This window comes from Colobus angolensis, unplaced genomic scaffold (assembly GCF_000951035.1).
Source record: "Colobus angolensis palliatus isolate OR3802 unplaced genomic scaffold, Cang.pa_1.0 Scaffold206, whole genome shotgun sequence".
NCBI lineage: Eukaryota > Metazoa > Chordata > Mammalia > Primates > Cercopithecidae > Colobus > Colobus angolensis.
Genome location: NW_012115222.1, coordinates 289,736 through 308,650, shown reverse-complemented (window position 1 = coordinate 308,650; position 18,915 = coordinate 289,736). Strand labels below are relative to the sequence as shown.

Here is an 18,915-nt window from a genome sequence, read left to right as displayed (position 1 = left end):
TTTTGCTCTGTCACTCAGGTTAGAGTGCAATGGTGTGATCATGGCTCACTGCAGCTTCAGTCTCCCAGACTTCAGCAATTCTCCTGAGTAGCTGGGACTATAGGCATGCATCACCACACCTGGCTAGTTTATTTTTATTTTTAGTAGAAATGGGATCTTGCTACATTGTCCAGGCTGATCTCAAAGTCCTGAGCTCAAGCAATCCTCCTGCCTTGGCTTCCCAGAATGCTGGGATTATAGGCATGAGCCACTGCACCTGGCTGACATTATCACATTTAATCCTCACACTGATACTTTTTACTGGTACTTTCAACCTCATCAATAAAATGGGGGGATATGGCCAAATATTTTGCTAAAGGTCACATAACTCATGAAATGTGGACTGAGGAATCAAGCATTGTCTTTTTTTTCCTTTTTTTTGGACTTCAAAGTTCATTTTCTTTCCTTTAAACCATTGTAACCCAAGAACTTAAATTCCTTTATCAGTTTTGAAATGAATACTTGGGAGGAAGGAAGTATAAGTGAGTTGGAAGCAGTAGATGGCAGGTGGAAAACGAGTTAAAAAGCATAGTAAGTCTTGGTTAAAAGAATTTACCAACTGACAAAACACAGTGTTAGCAGGGCGTTTCAACCAATGAGTATTTATTAAAAGCCAGCGGTGCACCAGGCACAGCTGTCTACTAGGCTAACAGACACAAACGATGTGACCAATTCACTTATTAGCTTATCTGATTAAATAAAATACATTTCATAGAAATGATTATCAAATGCATTGTGGATAGAAACAGAATATCCTTTATACTTACAGATCTTATGATACCCTAAACAATTATTAATAAAAACCAGCCAACCCATATGGTAAATAGCATACCACCAGTTACTTTATTTTAGTCAGCAAAAGATAAAAACATACAAATTTCATGCTGAAATGGATTTTAGCATTATTGAATGCTGAATACAGACATCCTGTTTCCAAACTACTATCATGGTCCACCTACAGTCTTAAAAATTCAGTGTTTTTCATCCTGTATTAAATCACTATATACCTTTTGGCTTAAAAATTAGGTTTGGTTTCAAAATAAGTTTAATTTAGTACTTCAGTCACATGCCTCACAGATTCTTGACCAGTCCAATTAACTATTAGTTGCAGCAACAAAACAAAACATAAATGTAATGTTAAATCCACCTTGCTTGATATTCTTGCCAAAAAGGAATTGAGAAATTAAGATACACAGGTGATTTAAACCAGAACATAACAGGAGGACTAAAAAAAAAAAAAGACAAAATGTAGATGTTACTTGTTTGAAGCAAACCTGTCCACTTAGAGCCATTTAGTGCCTTTTTGAGACTTATGGCTAATTCTTGAAAGGACCACATTGAGTTCGTCAGTATACGATGTATCCTTTAGTTTGAAAGTCGTTAAGAGGGGTGTAAGGGAGAGGCAGGAGGGTGGGAAGGACCAACAAGGCACAGGGTGGAGTGTTTGCTGATGCCGTTATGGTAATTATCCAAGAGTGTGTCCGCTGGGCCCTTCCTGAGACCTGCAGAGATGGGTCTGTTTTCTTCAGGCAGCAGCAGCAAAATCTTCCTCAGAGAGTCAAGGTCAACTTTTATTGCACAAGAACCAAAATTATGTCCCTCCCCACTTTCCTGAGCCAGAGACCTCCACATGCAATGTCTAGATTCTCATCTGTTTGCGCCTCTGACCAGCAGGGTGCACTCAAACAAAACGCCCCGGGAAGCACCTTCTTCAAAGGGAAACATGAGGTATTCTGATGGTCCAAGCAATCTGGTTGATCAGTCACCATTCTCAAGCAGCTTCTGTAAGTTATTTTGTATCTTGAAATAAAAGAAAAGGAGCTCCTATTATTAAATAGAATGGAATATATTAAGGGCATATTTGCTATAGTCTATATAGCGTTCTAGATTATTCCACTTTGAATAAAAAGCTACAAAAGGGTTAAATTTAGATGAGGCAAATAGATGCTTTTTCATAAACTAGAACTCTGGCAATCCACTTTTTCTCTGGGACATGGTCTTGCTCTGTCACCCAGGCTGGAGTGCAGTGATGTGATCATGGTTCACTACAGCCCTGACTTCCCAGGCTCCACTGATCTTCCCACCTCAGCCTCCCAAGTAGCTGGGACTTCAGGTGTGCACCATCATGCCTGGCTAATTTTTGCACTTTTTGTATAGATGGAGTTTCATCATGTTTCTCAGGCTGATCTAGAACTCTTGGGCTCAAGTGATCCTCCTGCCCCAGCCTCCCAAAGTGTTGAGATTACAGGTGTGAGCTACCATGTCCAGCTTACAATCTACTTTAAAATGAGAGAATATAGTGCTTTTAAAAAAAAGAGAGAATGGCAGAAAGATGAAAATGTCAGTAGAGACTGAGATAAATGAGACGAAAGAAAAAGAACAAGGAACTGGCAACACCAGTGTGACCCAAATGCATTAGAAGACAATAGGAAATTGGTCTTTACACAACCCATTTGATGGTTTTAATCAGACAAATGCCAAGTAATAATGTTTAACACTCCGGTTACTCCAATTAGCTATTATTATTTAACATTTCCAAGAAGGCTGTGGATTTCACAGGGACAGAGACCAACCACATCAGATGTTTGGATCTTAAGACAGGTCCAATGTTGGACATCAAAAATGTTCTCAGTAAATGACTGTTGAATAAAGGAACTTGTAAGAATTCAGAGCGGCTGGGTGCTGTGGCTCACGCCTATAATCCTAGCACTTTGGGAGGCCGAGGTGGGTAGATCACGAGGTCAGGGGTTCGAGACCAGCCTGGCCAACATGGTGAAACTCTGTCTCTACTAAAAATATACAAATTAGCTGGGTGTGGTGGTGGGCACCTGTAATCCCAGCTACTCGGGAGGCTGAGGCAGGAGAATTGCTTGAACCTGGGAGGTGGAGGTTGCAGTGAGCCAAGATTGTGGCACTGCACTCCAGGCTGGGTGAAAGAGCAAGACTCTGTCTTGCGGGGAAAAAAAAAAGAATTCAGAACAAGGAATTCTCAACAACCAGCCCTGTGATGGGAGTAGAAACCTTGCAGATCAAAAGAAAGAACATATTGTTTATTAGAGGAACAGTCTGTGATGTCCTATGGGTGTTCTCAGGTGAGTGAGGAGGAAGGGGATCTGATATGTAAGTGCCAGCAAAGGCGTGCCTGCTCCTGAGTCACACAACACCACACAAAGACAGGCTTTACACGTGAAACCATGGGCCAGGGAGCCGAAGTAGCAGGGTGAGTTATGTGGGTAGTAAGCGGTGGAGCAGGGATAAGAACAAAGGCCTGACTCCAATATTTATGCTCTTTCTACTATACTGTTCCACCATTAATTCCACTTCCAGAACTAAGAAAATAAGTGTTTACTTCCGTTCCCATAAAAGACATTGCCTTCTTCCCCCACTTTCCTGCTTTGTTTCTTCCTCATGTATCCCTCAGGACCAAAGATAAATGGAAAAACAGGAGTGGGAGGTAGAAAAAGGGATAAAACAAAGAACTGGTATCCCAGATCCACAAAACACAGCTATGATGACACACACACAAAACCCAAAAGTAAAACAAAGGAGAAAAATAAGCAGTTTACATAGGAAAACCCAAATGGCCAATAAATATATGAGATGTTCAGCCTCAGTAATAATTACGAAAACACAAGTAAAAACCACCGTGAGATCCAGCTTCACCCTGTCTGACTGGTAGTGGGAAGGCTGAATGGACTAGGACCGTACCTGTGGGAAGAAACTTTGAGGAGACATTTGAAGACAGACTTCACTGGATTTGCCAACTAGTCCATCAGTGGCAGGTGAAAAGAGGGAGTTAAAAATTATTCTTAGATTGCCAATGAGGATGACTGGAAAAGCAGTGATGCCATGAACAGAAATAGGGGAAGTTATAAGCAGAGAAAGATCATGAGGCTTAGACATCACCGGCCCCCGAAGGCGAGAAGAAGGAATTGCTGGTGTGGATATAAGACCCCCATGGTGTGGAGCTGTTATTTCACCCAGAGTGCAGGCTGTGCTGCACTAGTGTCCAGCTGCCTCTGAGGAAAGGTACAGATGAATCAAAAAGAGCATGGGTGTGGCCTGGTACCTCTTTTTGAATACTTAGGTTCTTTTGAGCCATGTGTGCAACTTCCAACTATTTAGAACATCAACACATGCATTTTGACCCCAAATCCACTTTTTACTGAATCAGTTTCTGCTTTGAGACAAAGGTGGTCTCCACTGGTGCTCCCGTAAACCTCCCCGGCCTCCCTGCTAGGCTGTCTGAACCCTGCACAAGACCCAAGGCTGTTGGCCTGCGGTGAACAAGCCCTTCTGTTTTCAGTTCCCTGATTACAGAATGTGGTGTCCTGGCCGGGCCCGGCGGGAGAGTGGGAAGAAACACAAAAGAAGGCAGCAGGATCCCATGTGTTTCTAATCCAAAGAATATCATTGGTATGTCAGAGTGAACAAAATTGAAAATTAATACTCTCTGGGTTGCATGAAAGCCAAACATTTGTAAGCATTTCATTAAAAAAAAAAAACCCATTTATCTTAAATTCTCAGAAACTAATGGTTTAGAAAGGAAAAAAAGCTAACCCATACCTTCTCTAGGTTGATTCTCGATGTAAGAACTTTCCACATTTGCCCATAAATGCAATGATTTAATATGAATTATCTGGCCTGACTTGGTTTAGAATGTAAGTTTGAAAACTCCTTTGCTTTTAATACTTTAGCTGTTAAATACTAACATTGAGTGTAGAAAAACAAAGATAATTTTACTCGTTTGTATTTAATGTGAAATTTTACTAATTTGTATTTGATATGAAGAAATACATCTTCCCAAGTAAGTATAACTGTACTATGATGTAAAGCTACCAAATACTGGGCATTTGTGACAGCAGTTCTAACTGAACACTGGATTCTTCTCTCTAAGCCTTTCCTGAAGGATTAGAGTAAAAACAAAGTAGTTATCAGATAAAGGAGAAGAAAATAAGACATGTAAATCAGGTTCATTTCTGGGATATTTCTGGCATGCCTATCTTCTTCTCTAGCTCACTCTCCTGCTGCCTTCTAAGAATGCCACAAGCTAAGGACAGATTTGCCCTAGCGTTGTTTGGACTGTAGACACTTTGAGATAAAGGTACATCTGTGGCCTTATCAACAAAGCCTAAAGCTGAATTCTGAGGAACAGTAAAGCAGAGAGCTTCTAAGCACAACTTTGCAGTCAGACAGGCCTGGTTCAGGTTCCAGATCTGCTGACTTTATTTACATATTTTTCTTTTAATGTTCTCTCAGCAGACTCACGTCTGCTGCCTTTCTAGGTGTGTTACCTTCAGCAAGCTAATTGGATACTCTGATTCTTCTCCTATCAGATAGGGAACAATGACGCCTATCTTCCATGGTTCTAATAGGGCTTACATGCAATATTTTATGTATGCGAACGGTCAGCCTGGGTGGAGTTGGGGCTGTACTTTCTGGCCAAGCCAGTGGTTGGTCTCCAGTTCACTCTCTACTATGTCCCTACGCTGAGCTCTGATGTCAGAGGTTACTTACCATTGGGCCCTGTGCTATTAGGTAATATGTCTAATCAAGGAGGAAAAACAAAAGACCCGTAAGACCACGTGTTTCAGGGAAAATGAGACTAAAACCTGTTTCTTTGTGGAAATAAAAAATATTGTTTCACATTTACTATGAAAAGCCCCCAGTCAGAATTGATCATGTAGGTTTACTGCGGCACACGAACGGCGTCTGAGTGTGTAATCCCTGACCTGACCTAGGGCAATCAATAGGCACTACTGTGACTGCCCCATACACAGGAAAGAAATCGGTCACCTTTTCTAATTTCACTATGTTAGCTGTCAGCTCTTGACAGAGAATCTCCACATTGAATTGTACTTGTGATCCCAGGCCAGATGGTGCTGCCTGTCTGTAAGGAAAAAGAGAAAAATTATTATGGGCAGGGATGACAAGGAAAGAAGTGGAATGAACACATTTAAAATTGATTCGAATAGAAAATTGGTTTATAATAGAAGAGAGTGAACATTTCATTTGTTAATAGTAGACAAAGCCCCGCAGTAATCCGCAACTCCAGGCTAGATGTTTAGGGAACTAATTCTTATCAGCTGGAAATCTCTTAAGCTATTTTTAAGTGGATATGGTGTGTTTCGGCTTCCAAACAAAAATCAGGCAATTATTTTCAAGCATGTGGTTTCTTAGAATCCTTTTATTAACCCCTAATATCCTCTCTGTCTCCACCAGAGCATAAACTTACAAGAATTATTGCACTTTTCAGCTATTTATACTAGAACTTTAAAAGTTTAGGGATGTCTTTATCTAGTTAATCAAATGTCCCTTGAAATGTGAGACTTTTGTAGTTCCTTCTTTGAGATTTATCGTACAGCTATAATTGTCCTTGTCTTATAATCAGGCATGAGCCACTTTGCCTGGCCTGGAGTCACTTCTTGTCTTTATGTATATTAACTTTTTGAACAAGATGGGAGAAAGTAAGGGCAGAGTATGAATCCATACCAAACTGTTTATTAGGCTTTTGTATTTTATTAGTTCAAGTGTATATTTATGGTTCAAAAATAACCTGTATACCTGCATACATGGAAGCCACCTAAAGGTAATTCCTACAGAGTCAAGAAAGGTCCTAGAATGGTATAACACAGTATTTCTCAAAGTATAGAGCTCAGACCATTGCCATCAGCACCACCTGGGAACTTGCTGGAAATGCAAATTCTCAGGCCTCATGCCAGACCTACTGTATCAGGCACTCTGGAGATGAGCCCTGAAATCTGTTTAAACGATTCTAGATAATTCTGATGCAAATTAAAGTTTGAGAGCCACTGGTAGACTGAGGAGCCCATGGTTTTTGTAGTTACATACACCTGCAGCTGATTCTGCAAACTGTAAGACATTAAACTAATTATTACTCTGAGTCTCAGTTTCTTCATCTGTAAAATGGGAATAACAGCTCTATTCTAAAGTTGTGGTGAAAATGTAATGAGGAAAAATCATTTGTATTTGTATGTGTATATATTCATTCTAATAGAGTCTTTAGCATGTGGTGGATACTCTGCCAGGAAATATCTCTACTTCAAAAACTTGGGCTAAATGTACACTTTCTAACAAAGCATAAATTATTTCACTTTTTAGGCAATGTGTCAAAATCTTCATGTAAATAGGTTTAAAGAAAAGAGCTCTATGTCTGAAAAGGTTTAATTAGGCCAGTCATGTTAAAAAAAAGACTGATGGAAAATCTTCACAGACACATTCAACTAATTACTAGTCACATTGATCTTGACAGTGGTCAAGAGTTTTGTAAATAAGTGAGTTAATATAAAAAGTTATACATGATAAAATGTGCTGAGTTTCTTGAATTGCTTCTTTCTCTGAGTGTCCTGATTTACTGCCATTTTACTAAGGTAAACTTGCATAGTTTAATAAATGGGGCAAGGTCACAACTGCATCTTAGCATATTAGAGCAAGATAATATAAAATGAGGCTTGTTTCTTGCCTTCTTACTAGCAACATTACAACAACTCCAAAATAGTACCGGGTTAGGTCATCCACTTCTAGACCCTCCTACCTTTTTATTTTCCACATATACACTTAACAAAATATCTCATACAGAATGTATCTCCAATTAGTGTTTACTAAGAAGGATGCTAAGTTCTGGTCAATTATTACATTAAGCAGAAAGGCAAGCAGATGACAGCACTAGAGGCAATTAGCTTACTCAGTATTATGGGTGTCCACAATGGAGGTTAGTAGCCCCAGCTGCTCCTCCAGAGTATTAATTCTATATCTCATATAGAAGGTCGAGATGATTAGTGCGCAGACACTGGAAAGGAATGAAAGAGAAACTTTCATTAGGTTAATGGCCAGGATCAACAACTCAGTGCCAATGTGGTACACTTGAGGCAAGGCATTTTCCAAAATAACTTGGTAAAGAGATTTTAAAAACATCCTTTCTAAACAGGCTGATGCCTGTTATAAAACTTACAGCTAGAAGAGACTTAAAATCCTCTAGCCCAAGTCCCTCCGTTTGCAAATAATGGCCCTTCTAATAGCATTGGTCAGAGCCAGACCCAAGTTGGAGTACCGAGCCAGCGTTCCTCCTCCCTGCGGTACTACCATCCTCTGCTAGAAGAGCCTGGGCAGACAGTCCCCAGTCGTGTTCTCGGGTGACTCCCTCCTTTATCTGGAAACTAGACTGGGCATCTTTTCCTTGGTTGGGAGGAACAGCCTAGAACTGGGTCAGGCTATTTTCAGAAGAACAATCGGTTACACGCTGGAAGTTAAAAAAGTCGATGCCTACATTTTTGGTAAAGGGGATGAGGATAACATTTTCAAGTTGTGTTGGCCCCTGTTCAGGGGACATGGGACAGATGGCAAAGCAAAATTACAGCTAGATAGAAGGAACAGGTTCTAGTGTTGAATACCACTATAGAATGACTAAAGTTAACAATGATAGAGTTTCAAATAGCTAACAGAGGATATTGAATGTTCTCAACACAAAGAGATGATAAGGGTGATGGATATGCTAATTACACGGATCTGATGAGTATACATTATATGTATCAAAACATCACTATGTACTTCATAAATATGTACAATGAATATATGTCAAAAAAAATAAAAACAATAACAAGGGTAAATATGTTTTATAATTTACAGAGCAATTTCCCAACTAATGGTACCCACTCAGAACTTAGTCCTCTGCAGGGTTTGGAACGAGCACGAAAATGTGACCTAAGCCTAAGGAAGAAAAGCTGAAGTAGGAGACAGAAATCGTCAAAGTAAAGATGTGGGTCACATTTCAGACAATTGAAATTCATAGTAGGTCTCGGCAATGTGAAGCGATTACTCCTTCAGCGAATGGGATAATTTTCTTAGTCACAGTAAATTCATGTACTTACACAATTGCATAGAATATAAGAATATGGTGAAGCATTGGACATTTCTGAGACTTGACTTTATGTAAGATTCCAACAGTTTCTGACAGACCTGTTGGGTGGAAAACAAAAAACAACTGTTTAAAACCATAACACACTTCTTTTATCCAGCAATATCCCTATAGGGTACTTGAGAGAGGTAATTATTCCCAGGTAAAAGAAATCAGAGAAAATATCCACTGAAGCCTCCCAGTTGTCATTTTAACCAGTAGTTACAATTCCTTCCAACACACTTCATTGATTTACACATCTATCCACAGCCTTCTTTGTGTCAAGCATTGTGCTGGAATCAATGGTGAACAATATAACAATATCCTTGCTCTCTTACCAGTATAGCTAGTTATTAGAATAATAAGTAAATAAGAAATTTGAGTTTTACTGGAAAATTTTTTGTTTTTTTGAGACAGTCTCACTCTGTTGCCCAGATGACAGTGGCGTGATCACAGCTCATTGCAGCCTTGACCTCCTGGGCTCAAGCAATCCTCCTGCCTCAGCCTCCCAAGTAGCTAGAACTACAAACATGTACCACACCCAACTGATTTTTAAATTTTTTGTAGAGATAGGGTCTCACTGTGTTGCCCAGGCTGGTCTTGAACTCCTTGGACCCATGCAATCCTCCCACCTCAGCTTCCCAACGTGCTGGGGTTACAGTAATAGAAATTTCTGAAACATAATCTCACATATTCAGAATCATGAAGTGACCTCCATGAAGGCTATTCACTTTTGTATCCCCCACTGTAATCATGGAACTGGGTACTGTTTGCTAAATGAATAAGTGAATTAATATGCAAAGACCTATAATACAAAGGGAGGAAAGGGAACATGAAGAGCAGTCATAAGGTGAAACATGGGGACCCTTTAAAAGTTACAAATAGGCCGGGCGTGGTGGCTCACGCCTGTAATCCCAGCATTTTGGGAGGCCGAGGCAGGTGGATCACAAGGTCAGGAGTTCGAGACTAGCCTGACCAACATGGTGAAACCCTGTCTCTACTAAAAAATACAAAAATTAGCCAGGCATTAGCCGGCTCAGGAGGCTGAGGCATGAGAATCACTTGAACCCAAGAGTCAGAGGTTGCGGTGAGCCGAGATCGTGTCATTGCACTACAGCAGCCTGGGTGACAGAGCAAGACGCTGTCTGAAAAAAAAAAAGTTACAAATAGACATCTCCAACCCTTCTAAACCCTCACAAGACCTCCATTCCTTACCCTGTGCAGGGAGACTCTTGGCTTTTCCTTCGGGTACTCTGTTCACATGGGCATCTGCCCGAGTTGGCTTTGCTTCTCCCTTGGAGACATTCAGAACTGTTTGGGATTCTGTCACATGGAAATCTACTAAGCCAAAACGGAGCTGGGTAAGTTTTCTCTCCGATGTATTTAAAACAGGATTAATCACCAAGTAAATCAATCCCTTAACATGCATGATGGTCAAGAACATGAATGGATCGTCTCACAAGTTAGTTGTGGTGGCTGGGGGCTGAAACTGGATGCTTAAGCAAATAAGTAATAAAGTGATATAAGGATAGTCTTTCATTTTCCAACTAACTCACATAGATAATTTGGCTATTAACAATGAAAAATATTATTGAAATAAGAGGGAAGAAAATAGGCCGGGCACGGTGGCTGACGCTTGTAATCCCAGCACTTTGGGAGGCCGAAGTGGGTGGACCACGAGGTCAGGAGTTCGAGACCAGCCTGACCAACATGGTGAAACCCTGTCTCTACTAAAGATACAAAAATTAGCTGGGCTTGGTGGCACACATCTGTAATCCCAGCTATTCGGGAGGCTGAGACACGAGAATTGGTTGAACCCGGGAGGTGGAGGTTGCAGGAGCCAAGATCGCGCCATTGCACTTAGGCCTGGGCAACAGAGAGAGAGACTCCGTCTCAAAAAAAACAAACAAAAAAAACAAAAAAAAGAGAGAAGAAAATATTATGTTTCTCTCTCTCAACTACCCCAGTATTAGGTCTATTTAAGAGACCTCTGTTAAATGTGCATAAAAGGAAACGAATTTTTACCACATAGGCAATTCTTTTCCCTCGAACTCTCAAGGCATCCTTTCTCCAGATTCCATTCCTGATTTTTAGCTAAGAAGACAATGTGGCTTTTTTTTCTTTCTTTCTTTCTTTTTTTTTTTTAAGGGGGTTGGGTGAGGATGTTTTGCGGGGAATTAATTTTTAGTCAAAATACAACAATTTTCCAAACCTCGAGAGTTCTCAGATTCAGGAGTTTGAGAACCAGAACTGCTGTATCCTTCCATGTCTTGCCTTCTTTGTTGAACCACTCCATCCAGATCTGAGAATTCATCATTGAAATCCTGAAAGGAAATAGTGAAATAAAGACAGGCTGATTTTCCCTTAGTAAACAGGCAGGCCTTTGTAACTCCCAGCCCTTTCACCTAGGCCTGACCTATAAAACATACACTGGAAGGAAGGATTACCCCATATGACTGGGATTTTCCCAACAGATCACCGAGTATCTGGTTACTGAAACAGATTTTTCAGGCAGTTAAAATTCCGTCAACAAACAGTGGCCAACTTGTTTAAAACAACAAATGTCTGGAAAAACTCCCAGAATGCCAATAATTGAGAAGCTTCCAGTGTGAAGCTGAAGAGGTTTCATTAGCACTTTGTAATGAGAAAACCTGATTACTATATATATATATGAGAGAAAAAAATAGAAAGCTTTAAATCCAAGTTCAAATATGTAGACAGAGAGAAAGATACTACTAAATTATAGTTTTTTTTTTATTTTAAAAAAGTATTGGAAACAGAAAAGGAAAAATGGCTTTAGCAAATTAGGCCCTGAAAGTAAAGTTTAAGCTTTTTGTATTCCCTCAACTAAATCAAAACAGGGTTAGTGATAGTACATTTACATTTTAGAAAGATGATGGAGGAGTAAGGGAAAAAGCACAGACGTTCTACTTTGTATTCTATTGGTTCCCCAAAGTGCTTAAGAACGGAAGAGACAAATGGTGTCATTAAAATGTCCTGGCAAAGGTACAATTAGGCTGAGCTTTTAACAATTTAGTCAGCTGCCAAATGAAGAAGAGACTCATCTTGTGAGCAAATTACCAACCTTTCACCTTGAACTAGCTGTCTTTTGTTCATCTCAACACTCATTTCAATTTCATACAAGGGTTTATAGGAGAAGGAAAATTGAACATTTCTTCAATTTAATGATTTCTTGAATGCCTATCTTGTATCAGGCAGTATGTAAAGCTCCTTACATACATGATTGCATTTAATCTTCACAGCCACATCACGAAGCTGGCATTTTAATGGATGAAGAAACTGAGTCAAAGCAGTTACAGAGCCTGCCTGAGGATATAACATAGCTGGGTGGAGCCCAGATTTAAAACCAGGTTTCCTGGATTCCAAATCGTATGTGTTACATTATATTTTGTGCTGTTTCCCACTACTGTTTTTCAAGGTAGATTTTTAAGAAATTGAGATAAAATTCAGGTAACATAAAGTCCACCATTTAAAAGTATACAATTTAGTGGTGTTTAGAATATTCACAATGTTGTACAACCATGGCTACAATCTTGTTCTGAAATATTTCCATCACCCCCCAAAGAAAGCCCATACCCATTAGCAGTCACTCTCAATTTCTCCCTCACCCCATTCTCTGGCAACCACTAGTTTACTTTCTGTCTCTATGGATTTGCCTGTTCAAGATATTTCACATAAAGGGAATCACAGAGTATGTGGCCTTTTGAGTCTCGCTTCTTTCACTTAGCATGCTGCTTTCAAGGTCCATCCATGTTGCTATATTGTAGCTGGTATCAGTACTTCATTTCCCTCTTTTTTTTTTTTTTTTTTTTTAGCTGGAGTCTCATTGCACCATCCTCCAGGCTGGAGTGCAATGGGGCAATGGGGCGATCTTAGCCCACTGCAACCTCTGCCTCCCAGGTTCAAGCAATTCTCCTGCTTCAGTCTCCTGAGTAGCTGGGATTACGGGCACCCGCCACTAGGCCCAGCTAATTTTTTGTATTTTTTAGTAGAGACAGGGTTTCACTATGTTGGCTAGGCTGGTCTCGAACTCCTGACCTCATGATCTGCCCACCTCAGCCTCCCAAAGTGCTGGGATTACAGGCGTGAGCCACCACGCCCGGCCCTTAATTTCCTTTTTATGGTTGAATAATATCCCATTGTATGGGTATTTAAAAAATTTATTAATCAGTTGATGGACATTAGGCTTTTCCCCACCTTTCGGCTATTACGAATAACGCTATTAACATTCTTGTACAAGTGTTTGTGTGAATACGCTTTCAATCCCATTACTTTTAAACTGTTCTCAAAAAAAGATTTGTGGGAGATGTTGAAACCATGAGCTCATATTGCTTCATTAATGTTGAATATTTATAATCATTTGAATGATATGGTTGGAACTCTCTTGGGAAAACATTATAACCATTACGGGTACACATCTTACACAAACAGAGGGAGCTACTGCCCACTGGAGATTTACTCTACAGTTTACAAAGTCTAAGGGAATGAATCCATCTTTACCTGTCACTTGGGCTTTATAGCTTTCTTTTCTTTCTTTTTCTTTCTTAACAGTTAATTCTGAGCATGTTTGTCTTCTCTTCTAAGTTGTGAAGTCTCTGAAGGCATGAATTCGTTTTAATTTTTCCTGGTATCCTACAGCGTGCACTAGCATGGTGCCTTGAACACAGAAGACATTTAAGGATTTGTGGGATGACTCAGTCCTACCTCAAATAGATTTGTGAATCCCTCTAAACCAATATTGACAGGCAAACAGAGCAAGACTTTATGAATGCCTTCACTGACCAGTAACTCACCAAGACAGTCTACTAGGTGTTTCTTTCTTTTTGCAGGACAACTCTTCAATTACTTGGAAAAAGTTTATGGCTACTATGGTTTCCTCTTCTTCAAGACAGATATGCCCTGTTTCTTCAACTGTACCTCAAATATTTTGGTCCTAAGCTCTTCCCACACCCTGGTCATGGTGTAAGCACAAGTGTAACTGTGGGACATATTCCCTTTCTTTTGCATTTAGATAGTTATATAGGCAACTTACCAGAGGCAGAGATGACGGGCGGTCTGCTCGGAAACTGTTTTCAGCAGAAGATGGATTGGGACTGTTACCAATACTTGTATTCTGAAATTATTGGAACAAAGCAAAAAACCAGATTAACTATGAAACCATAAGAAATACAGAAGAGAGATAGTAATTGAGGCTCAGGGACATCATACTCACTTCTAAGTGTCCACACACAGATTTTAGTAGTTTGTAAGTTGAATCTCTAGAGAGTAAGGAGACAAATATGTACTGAAAAACAAAACAGGATAATTATGAATAGATATTACCTGATGAGAAGTGAGAGTTGAGAGTTCAGAAAAGTATCTGTATACAGCTTTTTCACTTTCAAACAACATGGACCTCTCTTTGATCTATATTCTCTTTCCTCTCACCCAAACATTCCATTTTTATTCCATTTCTGGAATAAAGCAAACATTCTCCCATAAAAACAACAAAATTTTCAAACCCAATTTAAGAGTAATAAATACATGTAGGGCAAAATGAAGGCTCCAGAAGCCTGTCATTGGTGCCTCAAACAAGCCCAGAGAAGAAAAGGCCTGGACATTAAGAAAAGGCTAGTGACATTCACTGGATCCCCTTTAAAACCTCTCTCCCTCTGTTTTTGTTGTTAAGGGTGTTTAACAATTCCCGAGGGTCCGCCTTCTCTGCTCTGACCTAGATTTCCACTGAAAACTTCCCAGTGGCTCTAATAGGCTAGCTCTCTTTCATGCCACTTCCAGATTCTTCCTTGTACAAATATGGAGATTTTCTAGTGGAGACTTATAAGTGAGCCATGGGAAAGAAGTAAAATCAAAGTTAGATGAATCATGTGAAGACAAATGACATGAGGAAAAATGATTTTACCATAAACAATATGTTCAGAAAATATAAAAATCTACTTTTTTTCCGTCTATTTATGCCATAGAATGTTTTCAGACCTCCTTTCCGTGAGTTTGTGATTATCCTTCTCATTTACCAATGAGGGAACTTGAATTATTTCCAAGCAAGTACTACATTCCAAAGTAATTAACATTGTGGGTTCTGGCATCAGGCAGATCCAGTTGCAAATTCTGGCTCTGACACTTACTAAGTGGGTGACATTGGGAAAACTGCTTAACCCCTCTAACTTGCAGTTTGCTTAATAACAGTTATCCATTACAGAGTGGTAGCAAGAAAATATAAGAAAAGCATTAGTGTATGGCCTGAGAAGGAGGAAATACTGATGACTGTTGGCTATTAGTATTTTTAAAAGATCCCCAAATAGATATTAACATATCTTCTAGCTTATCAGAATGGTCTCTTTTATCTTTCCTTCTTTCTTCTTCTCTCTACAAGTTTTCTAGTATGGTTAGAAAGGAAATCTATAGCCTGTCACGTTGGTTCATGCCTGTAATCCCAGCACTCTGGGAGGCTGAGGTGGGGGATCACTTGAGCCCAGGAATTTGAGACCAGCCCTTGGCAACATAGCAAGACCCCATCTTTATTAAAAAACGAAAAAAGAAGAAAGGAAAAAGGAGAAATGAAATGATTTTATGCTTTCATAGAAATAATAGGTAACAGATTAAAAAAATTTCATGTGAAAAGTAACCACTCCACTCCCTCTTTCTTGCCAAGCTGAAATAAACACCACTTTAATGTAAATTTTTCTGATTGCACATGTCTGGGGTAGCACAATAGTCAATTCAGCTCTGGAATTTCTATATAGAAGGTAGTTGAGGCAACCTGTTAGTAAAGCAGGTCTAAAAACTGATCCCGCACCTGCAGTTGCAGAGCAGGTGCAAGTTTTATTTATCTGGAATGGCTCTAGGGAGGTATTGACTGAGGTTATGGGGAGGCTGGCCACCCCCACACCAGGAACTCCTCACTATCAACCTGCTTGCCTCACCCTGTCAGTAAGGTGGTGTTTTGTTTTTCTTGTTCTTTATATATATTTATTACTGTTTTGAGACAGGTTCGCTCTGTCACCCAGGCTGGAGTGCAGTGGTGCTCGATCTCAGCTCACTGCAACCTTTGTCTCCTAGGCTCAAACAATCCTCCCCACTCAGCCTCCCCAGTAGCTGAGATTACAGGTGTGTGCCATCACACCCAGCTAATTTTTGTATTTTTTGGAGACAGAGGGTTTTGCCATGTTGCCCAGGCTGGTCTTGAACTCCTGGACTCAAGCGATCCACCCGTTTGGGCCTCCCAAAGTGCTGAGATTACAGGTGTGAGCCACCATGCCTGGTCTTGTTCTTCTTCTTTTTCTTGGAGACAGGGTCTTGCTCTGTTGTCCAGGCTGGAGTGCAGTGGCACAATCATGGCTCACTGCAGCCTTTACCTCCTGGGTTCAAGTGATACCCCTACCTCAGCCTCCCAAGTAGCTAGGATCACAGGCACACACCACCACACCTAGCTAATTTTTATATTTTTTGTAGAGATGGGGTTTCACCATGTTGCCTAGGCTGGTCCCCAACTCCTGGGCTCAAGCAATTCTCCCACCTCAGCCCTCAGCCTCCCAAAGTGCTGGGATTAAAGGCCTGGCCTCCCTTTTTTTTTTTTTTTAAATTTTTTTCTTCTTTAAGACTATTAAAGGAACTGAATATACCAGTTTAGCCTGATCTAGCAGATGTTAGCCTGACCTAGCCGAAGTTGAGAAATAATTTTATTTTTTTGACCTTGGTCAGGCAAGTATAATTAAGTCAGCAGGAAATTCAAAATTGGCAACACTTCTATGAGAATAAATCACCTTGTGAAGGGAAACAGCACTACATGAATGTCTACAGGCTATAATTTTTAAAATTAGTCTTATAGAATTTTCCTGATTCACCAAAGGAGATGATATTTATGGTTTGGAGTCTTGGTCCTTGGCAAGAGGCCTCTCAGGCAGCAAAGCCCAGAGCAGGAGGACAAAGCGAAGGTGCCCTCACTCTGCTGCATACTCACCCTGTCTGTGACCGTCGCTATGATCAGGGCGTTTGGCACTAGAAGAGCAGTTTTGGTTTTCTTTATTAGGGTTACTGAGAAAGCTGGAATAGAGATCTGAAACAGAATCAGCAAGTTAATGCCAGTTCAGACTTGACAGAACAGCACTTCGAATCTTCACATTATAAGGAAAAAAAAGAAAAAAAGTAAACAGAAATCAAAACCAGCAGCAAGCTCCCCAGCCTCCATGAAGAAAAGTCAGTCTTACAGAGTGGCAGGAATGTGTCACTGAGCTCCTCAAAATGGTGCTTACTGAGCCGGAGGATAAATCTGAATCATCGATTGGACTGAAGATCTTGGTGGGAAACCTTTATCTTCAGACATGGAAATAGAATGCAAAATGTATATTCATTTTGAAGATAAGCCCAAGGCTCTAAAGAAATTTCAAGCTTGTGGTCACCCACTTTGGGCTAACTTCCACATGCCCCACTCTCCTCTGTCTTTAGGTGCATGTTGCGGGGAAAATGTTAAAAAGCACTGGTATAATAGGACCATCACTCGAGAGAAAACCTGGGACCTGAATTCTTGGTTCAGTTCTTTTTTTTTTTTTTTTTTTGAGACACAGTCTTGCTCTGTTGCCCAGGCTGGAGTGCAGTGGCACAATCTCAGCTCACTGCAACCTCCGCCTCCCAGGTTCACGCCATTCTTCTGCCTCAGCCTCTCGAGTAGCTGGGACTACAGGCGCCCGCCACCACGCTCTGGCTAATTTTTTTGTATTTTTAGTAGAAATGGGATTTTACCGTGTTAGGCAGGATGGTCTGGAACTCCTGACCTTGTGATCCGCCCGCCTCGGCCTCCCAACTTGGCTTAGTTCTGTTACTACAGGTTGAGCATCCTTAATCTGAAAATCAGAAGTCCAAACTATTCCAAAATCGAAAAGTTTTTGAATGCTGATATTGATGGATTGATGGTCAAAGGAAATGCTTACTAGAGCATTTCAGATTTTGGATTTTTGGATTAGGAATGCTCAGTCAGTTATATATTTGCAGATATTGCAAAATCTGAAATCCAAAACACTTCTGGTCCCAAGCATTTTGGATAGGGGATACTCAACCTGTATCTACATGACCTACTCCCCCTTGTAAGCCATCTGTTCTAGGCCTCAGTTTCTTGATTTATAAATTGGAGATAGTCTCATCTACTTCTCAGGATTTTCTGTGGATTAAGTAAGATAATATATGCAAAATGCCCAGGGATGAATAAAAATTTCATTTACCTCCTCACTTGTTTATGAAATCAGGATGAGTGAAATAAAAGAACCCTAAATAGTTTTCTGGTTCAACAAAGAATAACAACAACAATAACTATAGAAGCTACGATTATTGATACCTGTTTACCAGATAGAATTTAATTATGATGATCCTACATAGTCAATATTATAAGAAATAAAGAAATTTATTTAGAGAGGTGCATATCATACATAAGAAGTTACAAAGATGGAACTCAAGCCAGTCTGATTCAAAATGTGGGTTCTTTTCAACACAATGTGCTATAAGAATGTATCAAATGGCACAAAGAACAGAAGTTCATGATAATTTATGTTATACCTCTCCAACCAAATTTGATCTCAAAGGAAAATGGATCGCCATCACTTCAATCCCTGAAAATAGAGTTGCAGACAGCCGTGGTAAAATGATCCGACTCCCTCCTTCCCTAGGAACTCATACTCATTTGCACATCTACTTCTTGAAAATGCCTCACATATTCTCAAAAAGTGGAGAAGAGATGTGCTTTATGTAAGTACTGCCAGCTTGAAGGAAGCAAGCACAATGAGTTTTTTTTTTTTTTTTTTTAAGACGGAGTTTTGCTCTTGTTGCCCAGGCTGGAGTGCAGTGGTGCGATCTCAGCTCACGGCAACCTCCTTCTCCCAGGTTCAAGTGATTCTCCTGCCTCAGCCTCCTGAGAAGTTGGGATTACAGACATGCTCCACCATGCTCGGCTAATT

General features: G+C 40.2%; 1 protein-coding gene across 7 annotated transcripts in view; it reads right to left on the bottom strand.

Moving 5' to 3' along the window:
* Positions 1–614: 614 nt before the first annotated feature.
* Positions 615–18,915, bottom strand: part of GRAMD3 (GRAM domain containing 3) — a 131,029-nt gene continuing 112,728 nt past the window's right edge. For all 7 annotated transcript variants that reach the window (XM_011942080.1, XM_011942081.1, XM_011942082.1 and 4 more), the window contains 9 exons: positions 16,932–17,027; positions 14,187–14,258; positions 14,007–14,087; positions 11,166–11,277; positions 10,169–10,291; positions 8,928–9,015; positions 7,745–7,849; positions 5,836–5,929; positions 615–1,839 (listed from right to left, as the gene is read on the bottom strand). In XM_011942080.1, coding sequence (XP_011797470.1) covers positions 1,798–1,839; positions 5,836–5,929; positions 7,745–7,849; positions 8,928–9,015; positions 10,169–10,291; positions 11,166–11,277; positions 14,007–14,087; positions 14,187–14,258; positions 16,932–17,027 — 813 coding nt within the window. In that variant the 3' untranslated portion in view covers positions 615–1,797. The remainder of the gene's footprint in view (positions 1,840–5,835; positions 5,930–7,744; positions 7,850–8,927; positions 9,016–10,168; positions 10,292–11,165; positions 11,278–14,006; positions 14,088–14,186; positions 14,259–16,931; positions 17,028–18,915) is intronic.